This window comes from Psittacula echo (assembly GCF_963264785.1).
Source record: "Psittacula echo genome assembly, chromosome: 6".
NCBI classification, from domain to species: Eukaryota; Metazoa; Chordata; class Aves; order Psittaciformes; family Psittacidae; genus Psittacula; species Psittacula echo.
In genome coordinates, this window is record NC_137743.1 from 39,764,441 (window position 1) to 39,787,137 (window position 22,697).

Sequence of the window (22,697 nt, forward strand, 5' to 3'; positions counted from 1 at the left end):
TTGGACATCCCAAATGGGTCTTCAGCAGTGCTGTTTCCTTTCTTCCTGGTCTAACTCTGCAATTTTCCAGTATTCTCTCAAAGAAGCTGCTAAATCCTGTGGCAGTGCAGTCTCTGATGACTTTATCAGTGTTCTACTGAGGTTTTTCGCAAACCAGTCACTGACCAGTTAAATTGTAAATGTTGACAAGCCATTCTACCATTCCCCCCTGCTCCTGTTTGCAGCTCTCTGGCCAGGGGAGGGTTTGCCCAAGTCCCTTTCCTAGGCAGTGACAGGGATGTCACTGAAGCTGAGCCAAAGTAACCCCACTGCTACCTGCCCCTGCGGGAGGGCAGCTGGAGCTTCACGGGTCCATCAAGGTTTTGGTGATGTAGGGTTGCTGGGGGCTAAGGTGGTGACCACCTTGTGGGTTTGCTCTGCTCACCCCTCTTCTCTGCTATTGCCAGGTGTGTTTCTCCGGCCACCGCATGAGTACATCCTCCCCCAGCGATGGCCTCGCAGCCCACACTCGCATGGGTGCTGCTGCTCAGCCTGCTGGCCAGCTGCCTGCCAGCCGTGCAGCCCAGGGACTTCACCGTGAAGGACATTGTCTACCTCCACCCTTCCAGTAAGCCACATTTGCGCAGGCTGCAAAGCCACAGGCAGCCGCGGCATGGGGGTAAGGATGAGGGCAAATGTGTTTTAAGGCAGCAGAAACATCAGGGATGAGCTGGGAGCTGAGCAAAGATTAAATAAACATCCCCAGTACTCATAAAACCAAGTGGATGTACAACCAGACCATTGCTTCCCAAGGGCTCACATGTCAGCAAGGGTTACAGGCAGTTGCTGAGCACGTCAGGAGCTTCTTGTTTACTATTTTCTGTTCCTCAATAATCTCTCTGGCCATGAGACCAAGCTCCATGCCATGCGGTTTGCCTAAGCGCATCAGTAGCGGCAACCAAGGGGCAAAATTTGACTATTAACAGCTACAGCACTAACTGCTCCTGACTTTATTTCAGTAAGTTCCTGAAGCAATGCTATAGCAAAGTTATGCATCTTTAGGTCTCGTCTTTTTACTAGTCTGTTCACTTTATTGGATACAAAGTTATTCAATTCTACAAAAAGAAAGCACTTGCTGAGCTGTATCTGCCATCTGCTCCCAGGAAAAACTCATCACCTTTCTGAATTTGGCTGAAAATTTATATTCTGTACAAGATGAAATTCCTGTTTTATGCTGTAACTGTGACCTGCTAGAGGTCCAGGGTGACATGGGTGAACTTAGTTAGCGGTGGTGTGTTGTCCCACCCCAAGCTGTTGCTTGAAGGCAGCACCAGCCCCACCAGGGATGCTCCCAGGTGATTTGGTGGTCCCTACCCAGAGAAGCCTGGGGACACAAGCAGTGAATGCCTCTTGCTTCACCTCTCATACCTGAATGGAGTCTGGCCCAGAACTGCTGGGCAGGGGGAGGAAGTGAAGAGGAGGGAGAGGCAAGATGTGGTCCACAGGGCTGTGGATGTTTTGCTGACTTCATCCCATGCAGACAAATGTGACCTGTTCATAATTCAGCTTCTGAGAAGGTGGCAGCATCTTGAAGATGTATTGAATGTGTTACAGAAACCCTGCCAGGAGATCACTTAAGAAGTTACAGTCTTTGTTTGGTGAGATAATAGGACAGAGTCTGCTGTTAAAAACTGGAGGTTCAGCTGTTCCTTTGGGGACATCAGCCTGCCTTCAAAAGGGATAGCTCATTTTCTCAGTGGGACAGTTTCCAGAAGTATTTTAATCCATCTGATATTTTGTTATCAGGACTAATAAAGTAGCTGTATTGGATGTGAGCTCTGATACCAAGAGGATAAGTACTCCTTGCTCACATTAACTCCCTTTGAAGTACGCAGTAGGCACTTCTGCTAGGTAAACAGGGCTGAACTGAGTCCTTGTTGTGCCTGTATGTGCATTTTCTGCATTGCTATTAGTGATAGGATTTTTATAAATCAGGACCAACCTCGTGAAGTTGAAAAGTATACTGGTAGAAAGGTATGTCTAAAGAGAACAAAAGCTGCTATGTGCTTCTGAAAAGCATAGTAGAACCAGATTAATTGGCTCACTTTAACTGCATATTGTCTATTCCTTTCAGCCACACCATATCCTCATGGATTTAAGTGTTTCACCTGCGAAAAGGCAGCGGATAATTATGAATGCAACCGATGGGCTCCGGATGTCTATTGTCCAAGAGGTAACCAGCTGCACACTTGTGTTTAATTTAAACCCACCTTACAACAACCTCTTGCTGCCCTCACTACGTGACAGCACTGAGCTCCCATTATTCCTTGAGCATACTTGGATGCTGGTGATAGCTGTTCCTGCTTGTAAGCTATCTCAAGAAGAAAGATGTGTAAGCGATATGGGTAATCCTTTAAGCTTTTCTGTCTCTTTGCCATGGATGAAGTTTAGGATTTTCATCTATTCCCTGTACTCCTCTAGCTCAGCTGGAAATTAAATCAGGCTTACTTTTATTTAACGGTTGTATTTCTCTTACTGTTGCGAGTGTGGGACCTGTTCTTGCATTGCTTGCTTCCCACACCCTAGGGCATAAGCCCATGCTTCAGGGCAGCTGAAGCTGCCTCTTTTCACCCAGCATCCAGGCATTTTCAGTATCTTGGGCTCATAACTCTGGAGTCAAAAGCTGGGAGCAGCTCAGGAAGGGCTTTGGAATACAGGCACACAAACAGCAGATCCAGGTATCAGGGAGATCCCTGGATCTCCACCTCCCTTACCACTTCTCTTTTTAAGATACTCATCAGGCATTAAGATTGGCCACAGCTGCTGCTGAAGCCCATTTAGTTGGGTTGGACATGCTCTGTGTCCTTACCAGGGTGGGTGCATGCAGGATGCAGCTGAATTCACATGGACAGAGGGATGCTGCCAGGGCTCATTGCTCCTCTAGAGCTTTCCCTGGGCTTGGCAGCCCTGTTTAGCACCTATCCAGGATGTCTGTGGTCTGTTGTGAGACATTACAAGTGCTGTCAGAAAATATTTGTTTTGGAAGGGGACAGACAGTGACCTGTGCTGTGGGGACAAACCAGTTGTGTTTGCAGCCTTTGTTGGAGCACCTTATCTGAGAATTTATTTGCTTTGAGCTGAAATCAGCGCAACATCAATAACAACAAAAGAGATCAGCCTAGCTGGCATTAGATGAGACCAATAGTCACGGATATACTCCCTGTTTTGACAGGAGTGGATGGTATTTGAACCGTAGCCTGTAGATCGCTGTGCAAGAGAGGCCCAACTGTGAGGTCTACCTTAACATAGCCAGCAGAAATGACCTGATCAGAAAAAGTTCTGATCTGGCAAGTTAGCATGTAGTGGCTGCTTAGGGGAGGGGAAAGTCATGCTTCAGTGTGTCTGAAACTCATCAGCTGCATTATTCCAGATCAGAACTGCTAGTTATGGTCACCTGCCCTCCTACCTGCTGGTACAAACACCCACTGTATATTCATGAAACAGGATGGGGTTTTATCCATGAAGAGGGGCTAGCTGCAAATCTGAGTCTGTCTTTAATCTTCAGCACAGAAGACTTCTTAATTCCTTAAACTGGAGTGATCTGGTAATGTTTTACCCAGACACAACATGTTAGTAACCAGGCACAACATGTTAGTAACCAGGCTGCCTGACAGTGTGTGCTTTGGGGCTGGAGAATGGCTCTGCCTGTGGCATGGACCCACTGTCCAGCTGCTATTATTTTTGAAAAAGACAGAATGCTGTTTAAACCAAAATATTTTCAAAAACTATAATGTAGGACTTAAAGGGAACTGCATTTTATTTATAATAAAACTTGTTATAATGGAGAGTGAATACATGAATTCTGTGTTAAACAGAGATTAGGAAGAGAATCTCCTAGAAAGGAGACCTCCTGCTACGCATGAACCTTGGCTTCTGTTATTTATTAGCTTCAGCTCAAGCAGAAACTGTGTTAATGATCTAATTTGCATGGAAATACTGCACTTGGAATACTCTCAGTGCTCTGTTTTTGGATGACCTATGAGCGGGCTGACAACTTGTAAAGGGGATGGTGGCCACAACTGCTGAGGTGATGTTTCAGTGCTGTTAGAGGCTTTGGTTTGGGAAGCAGGCTCTCAAAAGTCAATGTGTGACTCTGGACCCCTTGAAATACCAGATTTGGTGTTTCCCTACACAGTTTAAAGCAGAGAGGTCCAATTTTTCCTACTGGAGACATGTACCAACCATGCTGAGTCTCAACATATGGGGCTGGCTTCCTTAAATTTAGCCTGGATGTTGGGCTGCACCATGACTTCTGGTTTCAGTAGCTGGATTCTTTCTTTGTGTTCCCTCTTAAGGATACAGGAGGGTGCTCATGAGGTGGACTCCCTGGAGAACATGTGTTTTAGCTGTTGGATGATGCTGCTGTGGGTCAGCATTGCTCAGGTTGAGACTGAGGTGGTCTGTTGTTAATAGACGTTTGGAGAAACCTCACTGTCTTTGCAAGACAGTTCTACCAGGGGAAGGAAAAATGCAAAAGCAGAAATGACAGTGTCACATGGGTGGTCAGTATAAATCAACAGCCCTGAAACCCCCTCAAATAATCCCATAGAGCAACAATCTCATTTTCAAATGCTTTTGTAATGGAATATGTTGTTGGACAGGTAAATATAATACCACAATCAGCCTGGCTCTCAAATGCCTTTAAAGATGCTCTATCACTGCAAAGTTTAGGAAACAAAAATCCATGCTTGTTTGGTATGATACCACTGAGACTCATCCTTAGCATGTGGCTGTACTGTTGCCTAGCTTGGGCACCACACTACTTAGAAGCATCATCTTTCATGTTGCAACGCTTTATTTTAACTGTTGCAAACATCTCTTATTTCTGGTAAAATTATTATAGTGTTGGGCCTGTGTTCTTCACAGGCTCAGCTTGGAGTTCCTCCTCCATCACTCTGGCAGGCAGCCTCCCTATCCACAGGGCAGTTGTTATGGGTTAGATGTGATGATGTTCCCCAACTCTGCTTTGCTCTGGGCCCTCCCAGAGCTCTCTGACCCCATCCTTTTCATAGTGCCTGTCCTGAGAAGAGAGCAGGCTAGAACACAGTGAAAAAGTTACTATTAATTTGATTGGATTTTTTTTTGCTTATTGTGGACTTCTTCTGTAGCTGCAGCCATCGATGATGGCTGTGCAAGGAGAAGCATGTGGGGAAAATACATTTCTCAAAGAAGATTGCACAATATTTTCTGAAAACATGCTTGGAAGAAAGAATAAAACAGCCTTAAAAGAGTTATGGGGTGCTAGAAGCTTTATTTGTTCCATCTGGGACCTGTCAAGAGTGAGCTCCACTTCACAGACAGAGTCATTGCAGGAGAAATAAAGCTCCTCTGATTCACGTATGGCTTTGCTGGGGAATGGCACTTCCAGGCAAGTCCTGGGAGAAGCTCAAAGCTTCTGCTTGAGCAGAGAGCATTGCTTCCCTTAGGGTAAGACCGTGAACTTCATCCCTTGGGGTGGGAGAGCCTGGAAAATGCATTACAAGCCGTGTGTTGCAGCCCTGGCTGGTTTGACAGAAGACAGCACACCGAGAATATCCAGCCTCTATTGATAAGCTAAGTCTGTTTGCTGTGGATATTGCACTTGAGTTAAGAGCAGGTCAAAGATATGACAGATGTCTGAGGGGTTTTATTGCCTAATGAATAACATGTTCAGTTGGCAATCTCGCTCTGCTGTTGCCGAATGCCTAAAACATGAGAAGTATGCAGGGCTTTGCCCATTGGAGACAAGGGCTGAACAGGAATGTTCACTTTAAATTAAATACACCTCTTTCCCTCTCCTCCACTTCCCCCCCCCCCCCCCCCTTGAAAGCAACAATTTTATTAATAATAAGGTCGATTAATAAGAAGTAGGTTATAATTCAGAGAAGAAATATATAATGGCATGTTTCCTGTGTTGAAAATCCAGTGTTTTCATCTTGGAGTGCTAGGAAGCAAAACAGCACCTTCAACTTTCCTCTAATGACTAAAGCAGGAAATAAACCCAAATTCCTTTATGCCTGAGGATAACCACAGCATTTGTCAAATATTCTGCTTCGGATTTTCTGTGTGTTTTACAAGCGTTGCTAGAAAAGTAGCTTAAAAAGAGAGAAGAATGGTCTCCCTTGGGGATGAGGGAGACCATAGGAGAAACATGTGGAAGATGCGATGTGAATACTAGGGGGACAGTCCATTTCATGCTGTTTTTTCCAAAGACTGGGAAAGTGAGAAATACATAAATCCTTTCAACTCTTCTGATGGTACTTTACAGATGGTAAAACTGAAGGACACAGAGGTTCAAGGATCTCCTCCAGGCTCTGCAGGAGCTGTGGGAGAGTGGGGATCAGAGCACGAGCAGCAAGAACAGCTTGCATGGACTGTTAGGACATAGGGAAAGGTGTCTCCAATGTGCAATGCTTTAGGTAGTTCTACAGAATTAATGGTTGTGCATGAAGCTAGGAAAAAATTAAGCCTATATAAATGAAAGTTAGCTTCAGATATAAAGAGGTGTGAATGTTTGGGGTTTTTTTAAAGACAATTCCTATAAAACTGACAGTGCACAAGATCCGGGGTGTTTATATGAACTTCCCACTGTGACTTGATTATCCAACATGCGCTCATTTCTTTATCTGTATCACAGAGGCCCACATTAGAACTGGGAATAAATCTCTGTGTTCCAGAGTGCTTTGAAGCCTCACATTTGCACTAGAGCTTGGGGTGTGGGTGTGTGTTTATGTATTTTAATAAATATATCAAAATGATTTTTTTTTTAAACCCCAAGATTTGAAAAAAAAAAAATCTAAGACTTCTTTCCTGTATCTTCCTATTTGTAGACTATCACAAATCTTAATTTTGATGGATAAACACATTTTTCTTTCTTTCTAGGTACAAGATACTGCTTTAGCCAACATATGATGAAAGTTACTGGGGAGAGCGTATCTGTCACCAAACGCTGTGTACCATTAGAGGACTGTCTGTATACAGGATGCACATATGTAAAGCATGAAGGATACAAGGTATAGGATAAAGCTTTCCCTTTTTTAAATATGAAAATTGGGTAGAATCCTTCTGGCATCCACCAGAAGTCTGACTGGTTCAGTGGGTAAACCAGCATTGTCAAATATTTCTATTCTTAATGAGCTCCAGCTCATTTCCATTTGTTATAGAAACAAAGGAATAACCCCTCCCAGAACAAAAGAATAAGCTCTTTAAAGAACTCTCCTGCCAGTAGTTCAGGAGAGCAAACCACTCCCTTCTGCTGAGGAGGGCTTTGCCTGCAGAACTGCATCATGTTTTGACCACTCTGCTCTGCTGCTGATTCCCACCAACAATCTTGTGGGCTTCTTACTGAAATGGGGTGGGGAAAGCCCCGAAACCTTCAGAGCAGATGCTTTATATCTGAATCAAACAGTTATTTATCAAAGATTCTTTAGAAGGTCACTAGTTAACCGTTCTGAATTTCTCCAACAGGTTAAAATAAAGAGAGGTTTTTGAGCTCTGAGGCACACTGCAGCCTCAGTGCCATGAGCACCCCTACATGAATAAATACTGGTTATATTTTTTAGTTACGGCTTATGAGCTCTATGTCTTTACTGTGAGGGTGGTGAGGCCCTGGCACACCATGCCCAGAGAAGCCGTGGCTGCCTCATCCCTGGCAGTGTTCAAAGCCAGGTTGGACGGGGCTTGGAGCAACCTAGTCAAGTGGAAGGTGTTCCTGCCCATGGCAAGGAGGTTGTAACTAGATGGTCTTTAAGGTCCATTTCAACCCAAATCATTCTGTGGTTCTATGATTCTACCAAACAATGTTAGATTTTTGTCAGTTTAGCTTATTTGATGTAGAAAAGAAAATAACCTCTTTGGAATGCGTCTTCCTTGTACCAGTCAATGTACTGTTCTTGTACAGATGAAATTGTTCTCCAAGCAGATGGATTAAGTAGATGGAGGAAAGAAGCGGAGGTGGGGGTGGAATCAGACAGGCCACTGTGCTTCTTTGCAAATATTGTATTATTTCCCTATGTCTTTATTCAGGGTATTGGTATTTTTCATATAACCAAGTTATAACTGTGTTTCTTTCAGATCTGCACCTCCTGCTGTGAAGGAAGCATTTGCAACTTGCCCCTACCAAGGAACACAACAGATGCTGTATTTACAACCCTCTCCCCCCTCAACAAAACACAGAGACTTTCACATCCTGCCCTGCTGACAGCAGCGTGTCTTTGGCTGGGGTTTATCTCACAGCACTGGGTTGTGCTGCCGGGTCCAGGCAGCTGAGCTACACGAGAACATCTGCATGAACATTAATTCTCTCCCTACCGAGCCTGTGGTTTGGAGTTGTCTTTGGAACTGCTTTTCCTCCTGATTTCTTGCTAACCATGAACTAGCGAGCCTGGAATCTAGATGTATTTGAAGGGTGTAAAACCCACCCCCACTTCTCTGTTTTCTGAAGAAACTCATGCAAGATGTTCCCAGAATCCATGGCCAAGATGGATGAATACACTTTTCTAAATGTCTACGTTTAAACGTACTGTATTGCCGATAGTATCACCATTTACTCATTTGAAACTTTCTTATTATAATTTGTCAGAGCACTAACTCTGGTGTCTCATTAACCTCTTCTGAGAACATACAGTAAATAATACACAGTCAGTGTATGTCTTTGCAGTATCCCTGTATCTACTCCTCTTCTCTGAGCAGGCAGGAATTTGTAGCAAGGCAGCACTAGCAGTCAAGGGAGCAGCAGCAGCTTGGATCAGGCCAGCATCATTCACAGATGCTTCCCCTGAGGTTGTTCACCAGAAGTCTGAAGAGCCACCCCCACAACAGCACACACCGGGATGTGCAGAAAATCACTGTTGCTTATAAACTGAACTGGAGGAACTCTAAAACTTGTTTCTGAGGCATGGTTAGAGGGCAGGAGGGTGCGTGGCCCCTGACCCTCAATTGCAAGGAGGTAAGGTTATGGGGAGCTGGTGGGTAGCCCAGTAGAGATGCTGGTGCCTACCGAGCCAAAGGGTTCTCAGTGTTCTGGGGCTTTATATATTCTGGCATTACTAGATACAGCTGTATTTGGGTGACCTGTGTTGCTTCTTTTGCTCAGAAATTATCTATGCAATATTTATTTTTGTATGTTGAGTAGGATTTAAAGTGTTTAAAAGATTCTTAATACCTATATTGCCAGGTAAAATGGTTGTTTTGCGAGTAAGTAAGCCTGTAATATATAAATTATCATATATATATATATTTAAAAGTTCTTAAATTTTAAAAGTCAACTTTGTTTGCAAGGTCAGTAAGAAAAGCAGGGTGTCACGGAGTTGCTTTAAAATTAAACCAAACTCTTTTGTAATTCTTATTTTCCCTTTTTTAACTATAGTCATAAATTGTTCTTTTAGAAGCTAATTCTTTGCTACTTGTGCTCCAAGGTAACTTGTGCTTTATCAAGTTACAGTACGGTTATGCTCTGAAGTGCTTTTTTTGGTGAGTTATACAGTGAAAGGCAGGTGAAGGAAGGCAATGCTGGAATGCAAATGCTTTGTAAAGGGCTCCTAGAGAGTACAGGCAAGCCCTCATCTACCCGTGTGTGCACTGGATACCAGTAACTGAGAAATCCACAGAGCTGAGCATGCAAGGTGCTGTCCTGAGCTTTGTGGCCTATAGACTGAACCTTGCTTCTACTTCCAGGGAGTTTTACTGGAGGCAAAGGAGGAGGACCAAGAGCAGCACTCGCTCCCAATTTAGTTTCAGGTGATTTCTCTGGGGAAGGGAAGCAGGCCGGAAGCCTTGGTGTGTTTTGCTGGGCAATGTCTTTTAAAGATGTATGTATATATCATGAAAACTGACTTCAAACACAGTTTTTTTTCCTTTTGTTTAACTTTATATATAAACCTAGCCTCTTTGAGAAAAGGAGGCTGACGTCGCTCACAGACAAACCTTGTGTTTTGCTGTCCTTTCAGTTCTTCTGTGAAAATTGCTCACAGATCGCTAGTACTGAGGGTAGTTGCAATCTGCTGTTTTAAGCAAGTTAGACCTACCTGTGGAGACCCCCAGGAAACTCAACCCTGTCCTCCTCTTCTGCAAGCTCATTCGGGCAGAGCTGTGTGCCGTACTTACAGGTTGGGGGAGAGTGAGGGGGTTATGACTTCTCTGACAGCAATTTAAATATTTTTTATTATTATCCTGCAAAACGGACGAGTTTAAGCCTGGAAGGACCTCATTTAGGGGTTCAGCTGCTCTCCTGGGGTGGGGTTTAAACAGGCTTTCTGCATTGACTGAGCATTTTGGCAGCACTCTCCTGTTGGAGCTGGGCTGGATTCAGGACACGTTCTTTGAGAAAAGACGTCTTGGAAAGCCAGCATGATGAGGAAGCATGGGAAATCTAGGATTACCCATTAACAACATCTTGCTTACCTTTTCAACCAAGGTAGGCTCAGGGCTCGGGCCATATTGCACATGGGCAGCAGCAGCTCCCCACCATCCTCAGGACTCACTCTAGTGATGGCAGCTCAGCTGGACATTTTAAGGTTTTACATTTTTACTTTGGGCCTTGCACATGCTTTTAGGAGCGAGTCCCTCAGTGCAATACCTAACCAGCAGCAAAAGGCAGATGATGTTACTCCCTGACCTCAGTTGGCGGCTTTGGTCAATAGCTTAGTCAGGTTTCTGGCTGTGCTGTACGTTGTCTCCCCCTATTTCCCATATATATTTTGCAGTCTCACTGTTATCCAACCAGCCTAACCAGTGGCATGGTAACTCTGAGCTAGATACCTATGACTGTGCAGGATGAGCTGCAGGAATAGCCAGATTTCTTCATAAAATACTGGGACTTTCAGGACCATTATCACCTCATTAAAGGCGTGGTGCCTGCAGTGAGGAGATACGGGCTCCAGTGCTAGCTGGTTCCCCACATGCACTAACAGACAGGATCTTCATGCTGTGTTTAGGTGTACTTCAGACAGACCAGACACCTTTTCTGGGTACCTTTCAGTGCTCTCTACCTGCAAACACTGGGACACCACTGATCAAATAAAGTTATCAGTGTTGTAGGGCTGTTAAACCAAGGCAGTTACTTCTATTCCCTTTGTAGTCAGTGAAGGATTGGACTGATTCACTGTATGCTAAGGTGGTGGTTGAATTGTCTCAGGCACATGATGGATGTGCCTAGGAAAACTAGTTTGGTTATAAACACCACATCCCACCTAGGTTATCTAGCTGCCAGCCACACAGTTACACCAAGACCAGTGCTTTGCAAACACCTGAGCAGAAGCCACTCCTAAGCATATCACTGGCTTTGCTCTGATCATGACGTTGCTGCAGCCAGAGAAAATCCTTGTTCTTGTGATGTGCTGGTCCCTCTCCACCATGGTCGTGCCACAGTTGTGCCCTTCAAAAGGGACCTCAGCCCTGTCCAAATGAGCTGCTACCTCCTGCTGTGGTACAAGGATTATGGACATTGAGCTTAAAAGAGCAAATTAAGGTGACTGAGAGCAAGCGAGGAACCCACTGAGAACCATCCCTGTACCAGCAGGTCGGTGTGCCTCATCTGCAAGCAGAGCTGTTGGGGTTTTTTTAAAGCACATAAATGCTGAGCTGCACTGTATTTATTTTTAAGCTCTCTATATATGATATTGCTTTTAAATGTCTAACTTTTTAACTCTTGTAAATGCTGTATATTTGTATAAATAAATGTTTTAAATATTCAGATAACGTGTGAGGTGTCTGATAACAATGGACAATCACCCTCACTAGCCCTGCCCTTCGGTGTGGTGCTACCTCCTGCGCTGGGATGCTGCTGTCTGCTCCCCTGCCCCCTTTTCCTTTCTCTCATGTCCTGCAAGCAAAAAAAAAAAAAGAGCTGAGGTCTATTTAGAGCATTTCATTTCAACTCTCCCTGTAGCTAAGGTTGAGCTCCCAGGGTTACTTGTTACAAATTGTTTTACACTGCGCATTTAGTAAGTCAGAGGTGATTCCTGTTTAGTTTTGTGACCCCTGGATCTCCTTTCTCTTGCCTGCTCTGGGAAAGCTTTACATTTTCCATAATGAGATCCAGTGAGGTCTGGGGGTTTTCATGCAGTTATTGCCAATTTTCACTCCTGACCCCAACGACTTGGATGTAAACAACTTCATGTAGCTAAAGAAAGGTTTCAAAGTTATCTGTGGATCAGGTGAAGCAGGAGGCAGCTCACAGTATTTCTACACAGCTTCAATTCCCTAGTCTTCAAGTTGAATAAACGCAATTTATAGTAGTACGGCACATTGGCTTACAGCTCCTTAACTTCCCCTTAGTCCTAAACTAAGTTTCCCTCTGGCTGTTTGTTTGGCATTTGGTGCACCTTTGGTTTACAAACATGCTTTAAATAAGAGGCTCTGTTATCCCATTTCAACAGGTGCCTCTGGAAACACCAGTTGCTTCTCAGGCTTGGGACATGATGATCCTGGGTACACAGCCTTGCAGCACTTACCTAGCCTGTTGCTGAATCAGTGATTTTTTCAGCATTACAGCACAGTGAGCTGAAGGCAGATGATAGTTAATGAACACTTTGAATTCAATTGTTTTACAGAAAGCATTGCCAGTAAAAACAATCTTCATTGCGTAGCTCTTTTCCTCCCCTTAACCACCACTAGACACAGCGATACTGAACCTCCTGATTGCAGTAGCAAGAACCTCTTCTCCACTGCCAGGCAAAATCCAGCACAGTCCCACAACAACCAGTGTGAGCTACCTGGCCAGGCAAAGGTTTTGAGAGCACCTGTACCCTCTTAAAGAAGCTCAAGCAACCAGCAAAGGTTATGCCCCCTAGTGTCTCACTAATACCTGGAGGTTCCTGTATATTCCTGTTCAAGGCTGAGGAGAGGACTCTGCAACATAACTTCCTCTTTCCACCAAGAACCTGCCAACAAGTTGAACTCTGACTCTGGTGTGTGGTATCACCATACCCATGTGCAGGTAGTGGGAAGGTAAATGGAAAACGTGCTTAAAATATGTATTTTATGGAATCAATGTCAAGCATAAATTAAGTCTCATGACCTGAAGGTGCAAACCTTGGAAATGGTGATGCCCAAAGCTGCATCAATTCAGACTTTAAAAACCAAGATGGGACCCAACCCTCTGAATCAAAGCCCTTGTACACACCACAGCATTACCCTCCCTGCTGTGTGTCAAAACAGGCTTCCAGTTTTTGCTACATCTTGCCAACACATGCTTTACAATGCCAGCCTCATTAGCTCATTTGATTGGTTCTTGTATCAGTTTCTTTGCCCATTCCTGGGTGGGATTCCCCTTAATATTAATCCCAGTGTTCTCTTGGCTTTCTCCTTACCAGCCACCAGCCACCCATTGCCCAGGCTGAGCTAATAACTTATTCCTTTAGCACTGACATTATTGATTTGGAAGCATTTTGAATATATCTATTTCAACTTGCCTATATGTATTTATGGGCTTTTTAAGATTTCACCAGGTCTTAGACATGTAACATTTACACATTTCATCACACAGAGCTCAACCTACAAGTCTTAGGCTATAAAAATTAGCAGGATATCTATCTATCTTCAGCATGATGGACCCTATCCCCAGCATAGGGCTGATGATACCAGAAAAACAAAAAGTGATACCAAGCTGTCAAAAAAAACCCCAAAACCCTCTAAGAGGTTTTCTTCACCCTGAGAAGCAATCTGAGCAAGCCAGCTTCACTGATGTTTATAAACATTTCACCACTCACCAATATAAAAGTTAAATAGCTTCCAGTTGTGCTGCAGATGTTTCTATCAAGAAGACAGGCTAAACCTCAGCTTGTCAGTCCACATGTGTCAGAATCGCTAACTCCAGCCTCCTACCCAAAAGCTCAGGTAGACACAGTAGTAAGGGGCTGCCAGCCAGGTTCCTTCTGTTGCTGGGTGCTGGAAGGAGAATATTTAAAGTAGGTAACTATTTCAAAGGGGTAACTTACAGGTTTTCCTTGTAAAAATGTAAAGAATCCTTTTGCTGTGAGGTTGTGTGCCATGCAGGGCAGTATCTGGACAGCTAAATAAAAGAGCTGCACCTAACACCCACAGCAGATCTCACACGGCTGATGCTACTGACCCCATAGTTGACCACCTGGAATGGGTATTTCTTACTGTTCACACTCATCTAATTTCTTATCAACCTAAGCACAGGTAGGGCCCAACATGTGTGCTCACGCACAGCTTCTCCGTAACAAAAATAGTGGGTCTGGTCACCCAAAACCATCCCACTAACTCTAATTCTGAGTTTTCTCCAAGTGAAAATATATTCCAACAAGTTCATTTCCCCATCATTTTCTACCAGTACTCAGTCTCTATGAGATATCACCCTCAGACACAAACCCCTCCCGAAGTCCAGCTCTCAGACTACATTTGTTTTCTTAAAGCTTTTCCAATCTGCCAGACACTGTAGTTTTAGCAGCAGAGATTACTTACTCAGTGAAGCGTAACATCCAGTTGCATGAAATTTCAGTCTCATAATCCTGTTAGGTTTTCCCTGTCAGACTCCACACCGATGAGACCTTTGTTTGTGCAGCAGCCTGAGCCTCACCAAAAAAAAATCTTAAAGCAAGAATTCCCATTGCCAAGGTTAAGGGCTGCTGTTTTAAAAGCACCACAGCAGCCCATGGAAGAGAAAAGCCACAGTCAGTTTGCAACTATTACTTAGTCTTGTGTTTTATGCAGGATGTGGGTTTGGGGTGCCAGGCTCAAAGCTCTACCACCTGCCTTTGCCTGTATGGAGAAGACGATGTTAAGCACAGACCGCAGCTGAACATGCAGTCTCTAGTGAAAGGCTACAGTCTACACAGCCCAAGATCCCTGCACTTCAGTGTTTAATAGTTTTCCAACTAGAACAACTCACTGCCTGGGTAGAGATTATTGAGCATTTGGTTAAAAAAAAATGGAAAAAAAAAAGAAATAGAAAGGCAAGCTGGCAAAAGCTTCAGGAGATGTGTTGTCCTCACATCTGTAACAGATTAGTTGGAAGAGCAGTGGCCTTGGAGGGCTGCAAAGATCAAACCCCATGCACCGACAGGCAAGCCCCATGTTCGTTCCTGTCTCTGTGGAATATTTGGGTCATTAAATAGGACATTTCCCCTTGGAAAGGGTCAAGATGCTGGAAGAGCCAGGCCTGGACAAGCAGTACTCCACTTAGCAGTTTTAAGAAGGACATGGTCCTGTTTTGTGTTGACTGGAGGGATCAGACAAGCAGGAAAAAAAGGGGCAGGAACAGGGGTCCTGTCACCTGAACTTGCAGGCACAATCAGGAGGAGGTCAGCTTTAGGGAAATCCCCTGAGCTGAAACTCATGTGTTGCTCTGGGCAACTTTCATAAATAACAGGATGGAGTTAGAAGACCTGGGTTTCCTTTGATTCCTACTCCAATTCCTGCCTACAAAAATTACTAATGTTACTGTCTATGCTTTTGTCTCTAAATTCAGAACTTTCCTGATCTCTCCCTCCTTTCTCTTAGACTCCAAAGTACTAAGCCAGCAACAATCCTGCCCTCTCCCCTCACACCCTAATTTCCTTTTCCACCCCTCCACACTCCTGCACCTCTGGGACTTCTCATCTTACAATTCATCACCAACCTCTGTTTTCCAATATTTTTTGAAACATACATACTTCCGGATTTAAAACACACAACACTCTCCCTCAGAGGGAACAAAGGCCTCTGGACAAAATAAAAAGAGAAACATACCCAATTCCCACAAATAAACAAAGAAATCCGGGAAAATAACCACATTTATCTGGAGCTCATCAGCTCCACTCTAGCACTAAAGTTCTACTCAAATTAGTAAATTACTTGGTTCAAGATTTTTCAGCTTCAGGTTTTCTTCAGCTAAGACACTACTGCGGGGTATCAACAACTGGAGGCTCTAGGGCTGGGCAGCTGCCTCAGCAGCAGCCACGTGGTCTCTGCAGCAAAGTCAGTCCCCAGGAACCCCCAGCTGGTACAAAACCACCCCAGTATTTTATTATTGTTTTAGAAACACTCAAGTTCACTGAGTATTTTGCAGCTTCTTCTCCTGTTGCCCCATCAGCTTCTCAGCAGACTGTAAAACTTGGGTACCCTTCCTCAAACTGCTGGTTACAGGGAGAGAAGATTTGCAGCTGCCTGCAAACCAAGCAGGAATTCAGGCAACTAGACTGGACCGCCCTCCTGAGCCCAGTCCTCCCCTCTCCCCAGTACAAGCCCAGATAAAGCTCCCCCAAAACCTGTAGGAGACTGATAGGTTCTCTGCTACCTTGAGACCCAAGTACTCATACAGCAATTTATTCTCACAGTATCCAGACCTGAAAGGCCACAAGCATCTCACGAGCACAACTTATCCACATTGAGGAGACTGAATATCAACTGGATCCTCTTGGAAGAAGCAGAATTAGTTCAGCAGCACAGCAAGAGACCTCACAGCAGAGCTGTGCTGCGAGAAGATGGGCAGGGCTGGGGGGAACCAGCCGCAGCTCAATGAGCCCAAATTACCCACCTGCTGAAAACCTGCCTTCCCTGGTATCTGGTGGGTGAGGGAATGGGGCTGGTTCGGTGTCTTGCAGCAAATCCAGCTTTGCTGAGCTGCTCCTAGAATTTGCTAGGTAAAGATTTTGTGTTTGAGTGTAATGTTTCGGATGCAATCATGAGCAGACAACTTAGTCTCAGTCATATGGTTCAGACACATTAGCCTCAAACAGGTTAGAAGGTCAGACCCTGTGTATTGACAGGGCACAGAAACCCTTCACACGGCAAAAATTAACTTTGCATCTCTAAGCCAGACCTAAGTGGTATGTATCATCAACACTGCATGCATCCCCTGACAATGATCTGCTCATGACAAAGACTGTCAGATGCTGCTATTCCCCTGGAAACAAAGAGAATTATAATAGAGCAGGACCCTATGAAAAAGCCAACACATAACTTATTCTTGCAGCTGACACAAGCTGTTATTGTTGTCATCAAGCAGCTGCTCCGAGCCTCGGGGGTGTGTGTGCTTATGGGCATGCAGCTCCTGGACAACTTTCACATTCAGGGAAAAGTTCCTCCATGCAAGTGCCAGCCTGCACAAAAACTTAAGAGCACAAAAGGCTCCAGCTGACCTGCTTGGAACAGCAAGCAGAAAGCATGGCAATACTGACCTTCCTTGAAGTATTAAAGTTCCATGAGCTGTAAAATGAGAGCAAGTCTGCTGGCTTCCATGAAAGAATTTGAAACAGCTGGCCAAATGCCTCAAAAAGTTAAAACCAAAGAAAGCCCAGGTCACAGCAGCAATTAGGGCTCAGGTGCAGTTGAGGTCTTGATAGCTGATGGAAGCTCTTTGGCCAAGGGTTTTAATAGCAGGGTCAAAACTTCAGTGCTTCACCACTCTAACTGCTGCTGCAGTAAATGAAAATGTAACTTTTCAATTAGTTAGCCCTGCTGACATTATGCTTGAAGAAGAAAGGTAATCACAATAAACTGCAGGAATTTCACTCTCTATTAATATCTTATCTGTAGTTTCCTCTGCCGGAAATTATGACTAACCTTAGTATTCATTCCTAGCATAGCAATTGCATAGAAGATACTTTTTTGGACCAACCATCACGCTACCTTTCATAGCATACCTACTGCCTTCCCATCCAATGCTTTTTCAGGCTAAAAAAAACCCACCCAAAACATAGAATTGTGTCCAGTTAGAACAATGATATACAACAAAGTACCGACACTAAAAGGCAGAACAATACAGCCAGCCTATTAGTATATGCCTATGAGGGTTCCCCCCCTCCTCCCTGCAAGAACACATACAAGCCCATCCCAGAGCGGCAGAACTAACGCATTCTGCCTTGTCTTCCTGAAGAAATAATTTATCACTACATTATTTTGCATTACAGTCCTAGTGTTAGCCTGAGTTACTAACTAACCAAACCTCTGTGATAACAGGAAGATACCTTGGCTTCAACAGTAGTTAGTGAACTCAAGAATACTGGCATAATATCCACTCCAGATCTACTCAGCAAGACTTTGTCAGGAGCCTATGGAGGCACAAGCTATGAATATGTAACTTTTCAAGCTCTGGGTTATCCTTGTGGATTTCCTACAGCATCCTAACAAAACAGCATTAAATTCTGCTGTTTAAAAGGGAAGCTTAAACCTGAGTATTTTCATAACTGTTATGTTTATGTGCGCAGGGACAGCTCAAGCAAAAAAAATAAATACTGACGCGTATGTAGTAAAAACAGCTATACAAAGAGAACATCGGTAACTGTGTATGGATTTTAGCTTTGTGCAATTAAAAAAAAAAAATCCCAGAAATACTTGGATTTTTTTTGTGAAACCACCCTATTTTGTTAGAAGAATCAGTATGCACAAATACCTGTACATGAGATGTACATGAGATGAGGCATTTCAGCCCTCACCTGTTAATTCACATTAATATGGTTCATTCTTCTTCTTTCAGCCAGCCTTCCACACTTCCACTGCCATGCATCTATCATCCATTTACTATCAAACGAAACGGTGGTTATTGGTGTCCATCAAGTATTATCTCAATAGCAAGGGAAGGAATTAATTTAATACACCTGGTCACATAGGCAGCTTTTAAGTGGTAACACTGTGGCTTAGTAAGTCACCTCACTTCTAAAGTAATAATTTCAGAAATAAATATGCTATGCATCTGCAACACAACGCAACAACCACTTCCATATGGGGCTTTGAGCAACGGTAGAGTGGAAGGTGTCCCTGCCAATGGCAGGAGAATTGGAATTAGATGATCTTTTAAGGTCCCTTCCAAGACAAACCATTCCAGGATTCTACGATTTTAGATCATGCATCCGTGAAAATCAATTCCACCCTTGTTTTGAATCAGCAGCTTTCGCATCTTCATTCTGGCAGGCAGACTGCAGGAACAGCTGCTCTGTTGCTGTCTAAGGGTGCAGCAGAGGGAAAAAAAAAAAAGAGCAGAGCAATTGCGCTCTCTCTGTCTTGGATCACACAAATCACTCAGATTATAAAAACTTTATTGCCGCTCCAATACTTATTTCAAATTATTTTTTGAGTAAGAGCATGAACACATGCACAATACACCAAGTTCTTCCAAATTCATGTGGTTTTCCACCACAGATTTAGACTTCTGCAATTAGTTTTGCCTGACCAGGCAGAAGCTTTTAGAGTAAGACAAGATCACAGACCAAGTTTTATGTATGTTACCGTGACAAAGCAGCTTACATCCTGCAGCCTCACCTTTCTGGATCAGCTACCTGGAGCTGTCTAAAGTTACCACCAATGCTTTCCTGCATGTTTATGAACCAGAGTACCTCTTGTTGAATGACACCTCAATTAGCAAGAAAGGGCAACAAGCCTGCAGCCAAGATGGCAGTCAAAGAAAAGGGGCCCTCTCCCCCAAGAAATACCTTTGTCCCTCCAGATTATTTCGAGAGCTTTCTTCCAGCCAGGTGGCTTTCAATGGAAGGAGAATAGAGTTCTTCACTGTTTATGCTCTTCTAAATGCTCATTTTTCCTATTCTCTATAAAATACATGCACAGTTAGTTTGAATGACAATTTTGAGGATGCTGAGTAAAAAAGAGACTTAATAAAAACAGGCTTTAAAAGGACTGACACATGAGGAAAGCCATACAATTATTTCACTATTATATTTCAGCTCTACATCACTAACTATATTTTTACTCCCTCCACGTGACGTTTTAATGTTAATTTGTAACTCAGTGAACCAGAGAAAGACTAGTTTATTTGTTAGCTCACAAATTAAGCATAGTTAAATATAAAGCAAAGTTCTAAAACCTGCACCATTATATAAGGATGTCATGAATAAATCGATGAATTCACTGAACTGAACCAAAGTGGTTGAGCAAAAGACTTGGAATGAGCTCCCCCCCCCCCCCAATCCTCAATATGGTAAAATACTGTACTTCTGTCCTGTCTAATAACACTAGATAATTACCTAACAGTCATCTAGTGTTATTTAGGTAACAGAACAACTCTTACAATTAGTCCTCACAATAGCACAGCTTAAACATGAACAGCTATGACACTGAAAACAAACTTTTTTGGTAGTTGCTACTTCAACATTTGTACCAGAGTCTGAGCAAAAACTATCAGAGTCTAAACTCGAGGAGTCTGCAGGTAGAAAGATCCCCCCACTGCATTAAAGACTTCAAGATAATTAAGTATTTCCCTGTACCAATTCAACCAACAAAGCGATGTCTTCCCATTCCACTGAGCTCAGACATGCAGTGAGGGCTTTTATCTTTCACAGGACAGTAAAACACTTCCTTCCAGCTGGAAACTGGACCTTTCTCTGTCTTGTTCTGTCTATTTATCCCTATTAAAATTTTAAGCATGATTTCAAATTTATTTTGTAGCTTAAAATTAAATTAAATTAAAACTAAATTCCTGTCACCACTGCTGTCCTTTGCAGTGATGCCACCAGCTATTTAGGAGACTAAAGTGGTGGAGAACATCTGTAATATTTCTGCACTTCACCTGTAACATTACTTAAGCCTTTTGACTACTACAAATAACTTCAAGTCTTGCAACATTTTAAATATATTCTCCATGTATACTAATATGCTTGCAATTGTAACCACACAGATAGCACTGCTCTTCTGACATTCTTCATCACTAAATATGGTTTAATGAAACATATTGAAAAAAAAACCAACTGGTATATTTGGTAATGAATTAAAATCCAGAAATTAAGAATTAAGAATGCCTCTCTGAATTAAGAAAAATAGCACTTCTCACAGAGCAGTAATCTTTTGATAGAGACAAACGTGACCTGACACACAATTGTTCTTCTTATGTTTGTTTCTTTACCCTACAAAGAAATTTAATTCTTTAACACTGAAAGTTTTTTATTATCAGAAGTACAGTTACACTGTATTCAAGAATTTTTATAGTAGCAAGTTAATTAATACACAGTATAGCTCTTCTGATGTGATGCAAATAGAACTAGAACAGTTCTAGCCTCTTTTGAGAATCAATATGTACCGGAACATTTAGAAAAATATCAGGAAATCACACCTCCCCTCACATTCTGTCATGGCACATCAGTATTAGTGAAGTCAAGCCAAAACTCCCACCACGAGATTTTTGCCTTGCACTGAAGTCACTGGGAAGCTACTATAAAAGCCCTTTACAAGACAAAACTTTAAAGAACATGAACAAAAAGCCAGCATCCCAAACTTAAATTGAATAGCTACCTGATAGCTCCTACTCTTTCTAAAATATAGGAAGGTAAGCACAGCAAAGTCATCTGAAGGCGTGATAGCAGCAAGCCTTCTAGGGAGTTAAAATATGAACCATTTCGTAGAATTCATTTCCCTAATTTTATCTGAAATTCTCCCCTCATGTGCTCTACTGACCAAAGACACCAACCCTCTTCTCATCAAATGAGCTAATTTAAGTGTATTTTGCAACAGACAAGACACATTGCAGCTTCTCAAGATTTTTTTTAATCCTCTTGATGAGAATGAGGAAAAAAAAATAAAAGACTCTGAAGTAATACATCTTTCTTGACAGTAGAGTGGCAGTCAAGAACTTGTGCTCTGGAAATATAGCACAAATTCCAGACCACGGTGATAAACATATCCTGCCTCAAGAGCCATACACTTCAACCCTGGAATGTGTGCGGGCTAGAGCCAGCAGTGATGACAATGACAGTAGGTGAGCAGGATCACTTCTGAGTTCCTGGCTTAGTGTGTGACTTTAGAGTAGACAGCACTCACTTCTCCAGTGGACAGTCTTCCCCACTTCTGCCTCAGGGATCCAGCAAAGTTACAGGCTTGCAGCAGTCATTAACAAAGATAGACAGATACAGGCACTTGGTAAAGGATAAGGTTCTAAACCCATTAAAAGCCAATAAAAAGACTTTGGTGATAACTGTCTTAGACCCTGAGCAAGGAACAAAAGTATTATACAAACCTAGAACAAGTTTTCAATCTGTGCTAGTCAACATTGGGAAAAAACACAATGAATAAAATCCCCAGCTATGTCATAGGAAGCTAAACCTCTCAGATCATCATCTTGTGCCTCCATTATCCAGACAAAAGTTGCACTATATTTTGATGGCATCAGGACTGAAGGATTCCCATTGTTATATGAACTGGCATAGCTACTACTGAGGTGTATTAACAAATGGCCTTGCTAACTGACTGAAAGGAGATTAAAGTCTAGTTTGTTACTTAGTCTCTGAAGTGAGGCAGCTGACAGTTATGCTATTTCATGTGCTTTGAATTTTCTTCACTATTCTTCCTCCAGTAACTTCAACTGACCTCATTGCTTTTATGATACCTGAAGAGACTGACTAGTTTACTGGAATCTTCCTGTTGAAATATTTTTATAATTGATCATAATTGCAATAATTGATCATAATTGCTCTTTGCATTTCAAAATTCCACAGAGACAAGTTTAAATTGCATCCAAGTACAGGAAAACAACGACAACATCCAAGCATTGCCCTATTATCTTTTTTTCCTTTACCCACAATGTATTTAGTGACCTAAGAAAGTTATAAAAGCAACTAAAAATTACATTTATAAATATAAACTAATTAAATATATTTAGCTAACACTGAGAAAGTAAAATCCCAAGCAACATAAGGACAAAAAAAAAACCAAACAAAAAAAAAAAAAAACCAAACAAAAAACCACAAAACAACCAAAAACCCCAAAACATTAAGAGATGACTGACTCTAGAG

At 42.8% G+C, this 22,697-nt stretch overlaps 1 protein-coding gene across 1 annotated transcript; it reads left to right on the forward strand.

Annotated features, from left to right (window-relative positions):
• Window positions 1-489: 489 nt before the first annotated feature.
• On the forward strand, window positions 490-8,286 carry LYPD6 (LY6/PLAUR domain containing 6; the record flags this gene model as incomplete). The annotated part of the gene is made up of 4 exons (XM_080621995.1): window positions 490-607; window positions 2,114-2,212; window positions 6,901-7,031; window positions 8,092-8,286. 4 exons carry the CDS (start codon window positions 490-492, stop codon window positions 8,284-8,286), a joined length of 543 nt encoding a protein of 180 aa, XP_080478121.1.
• Between the last annotated feature and the right edge of the window lie 14,411 nt (window positions 8,287-22,697).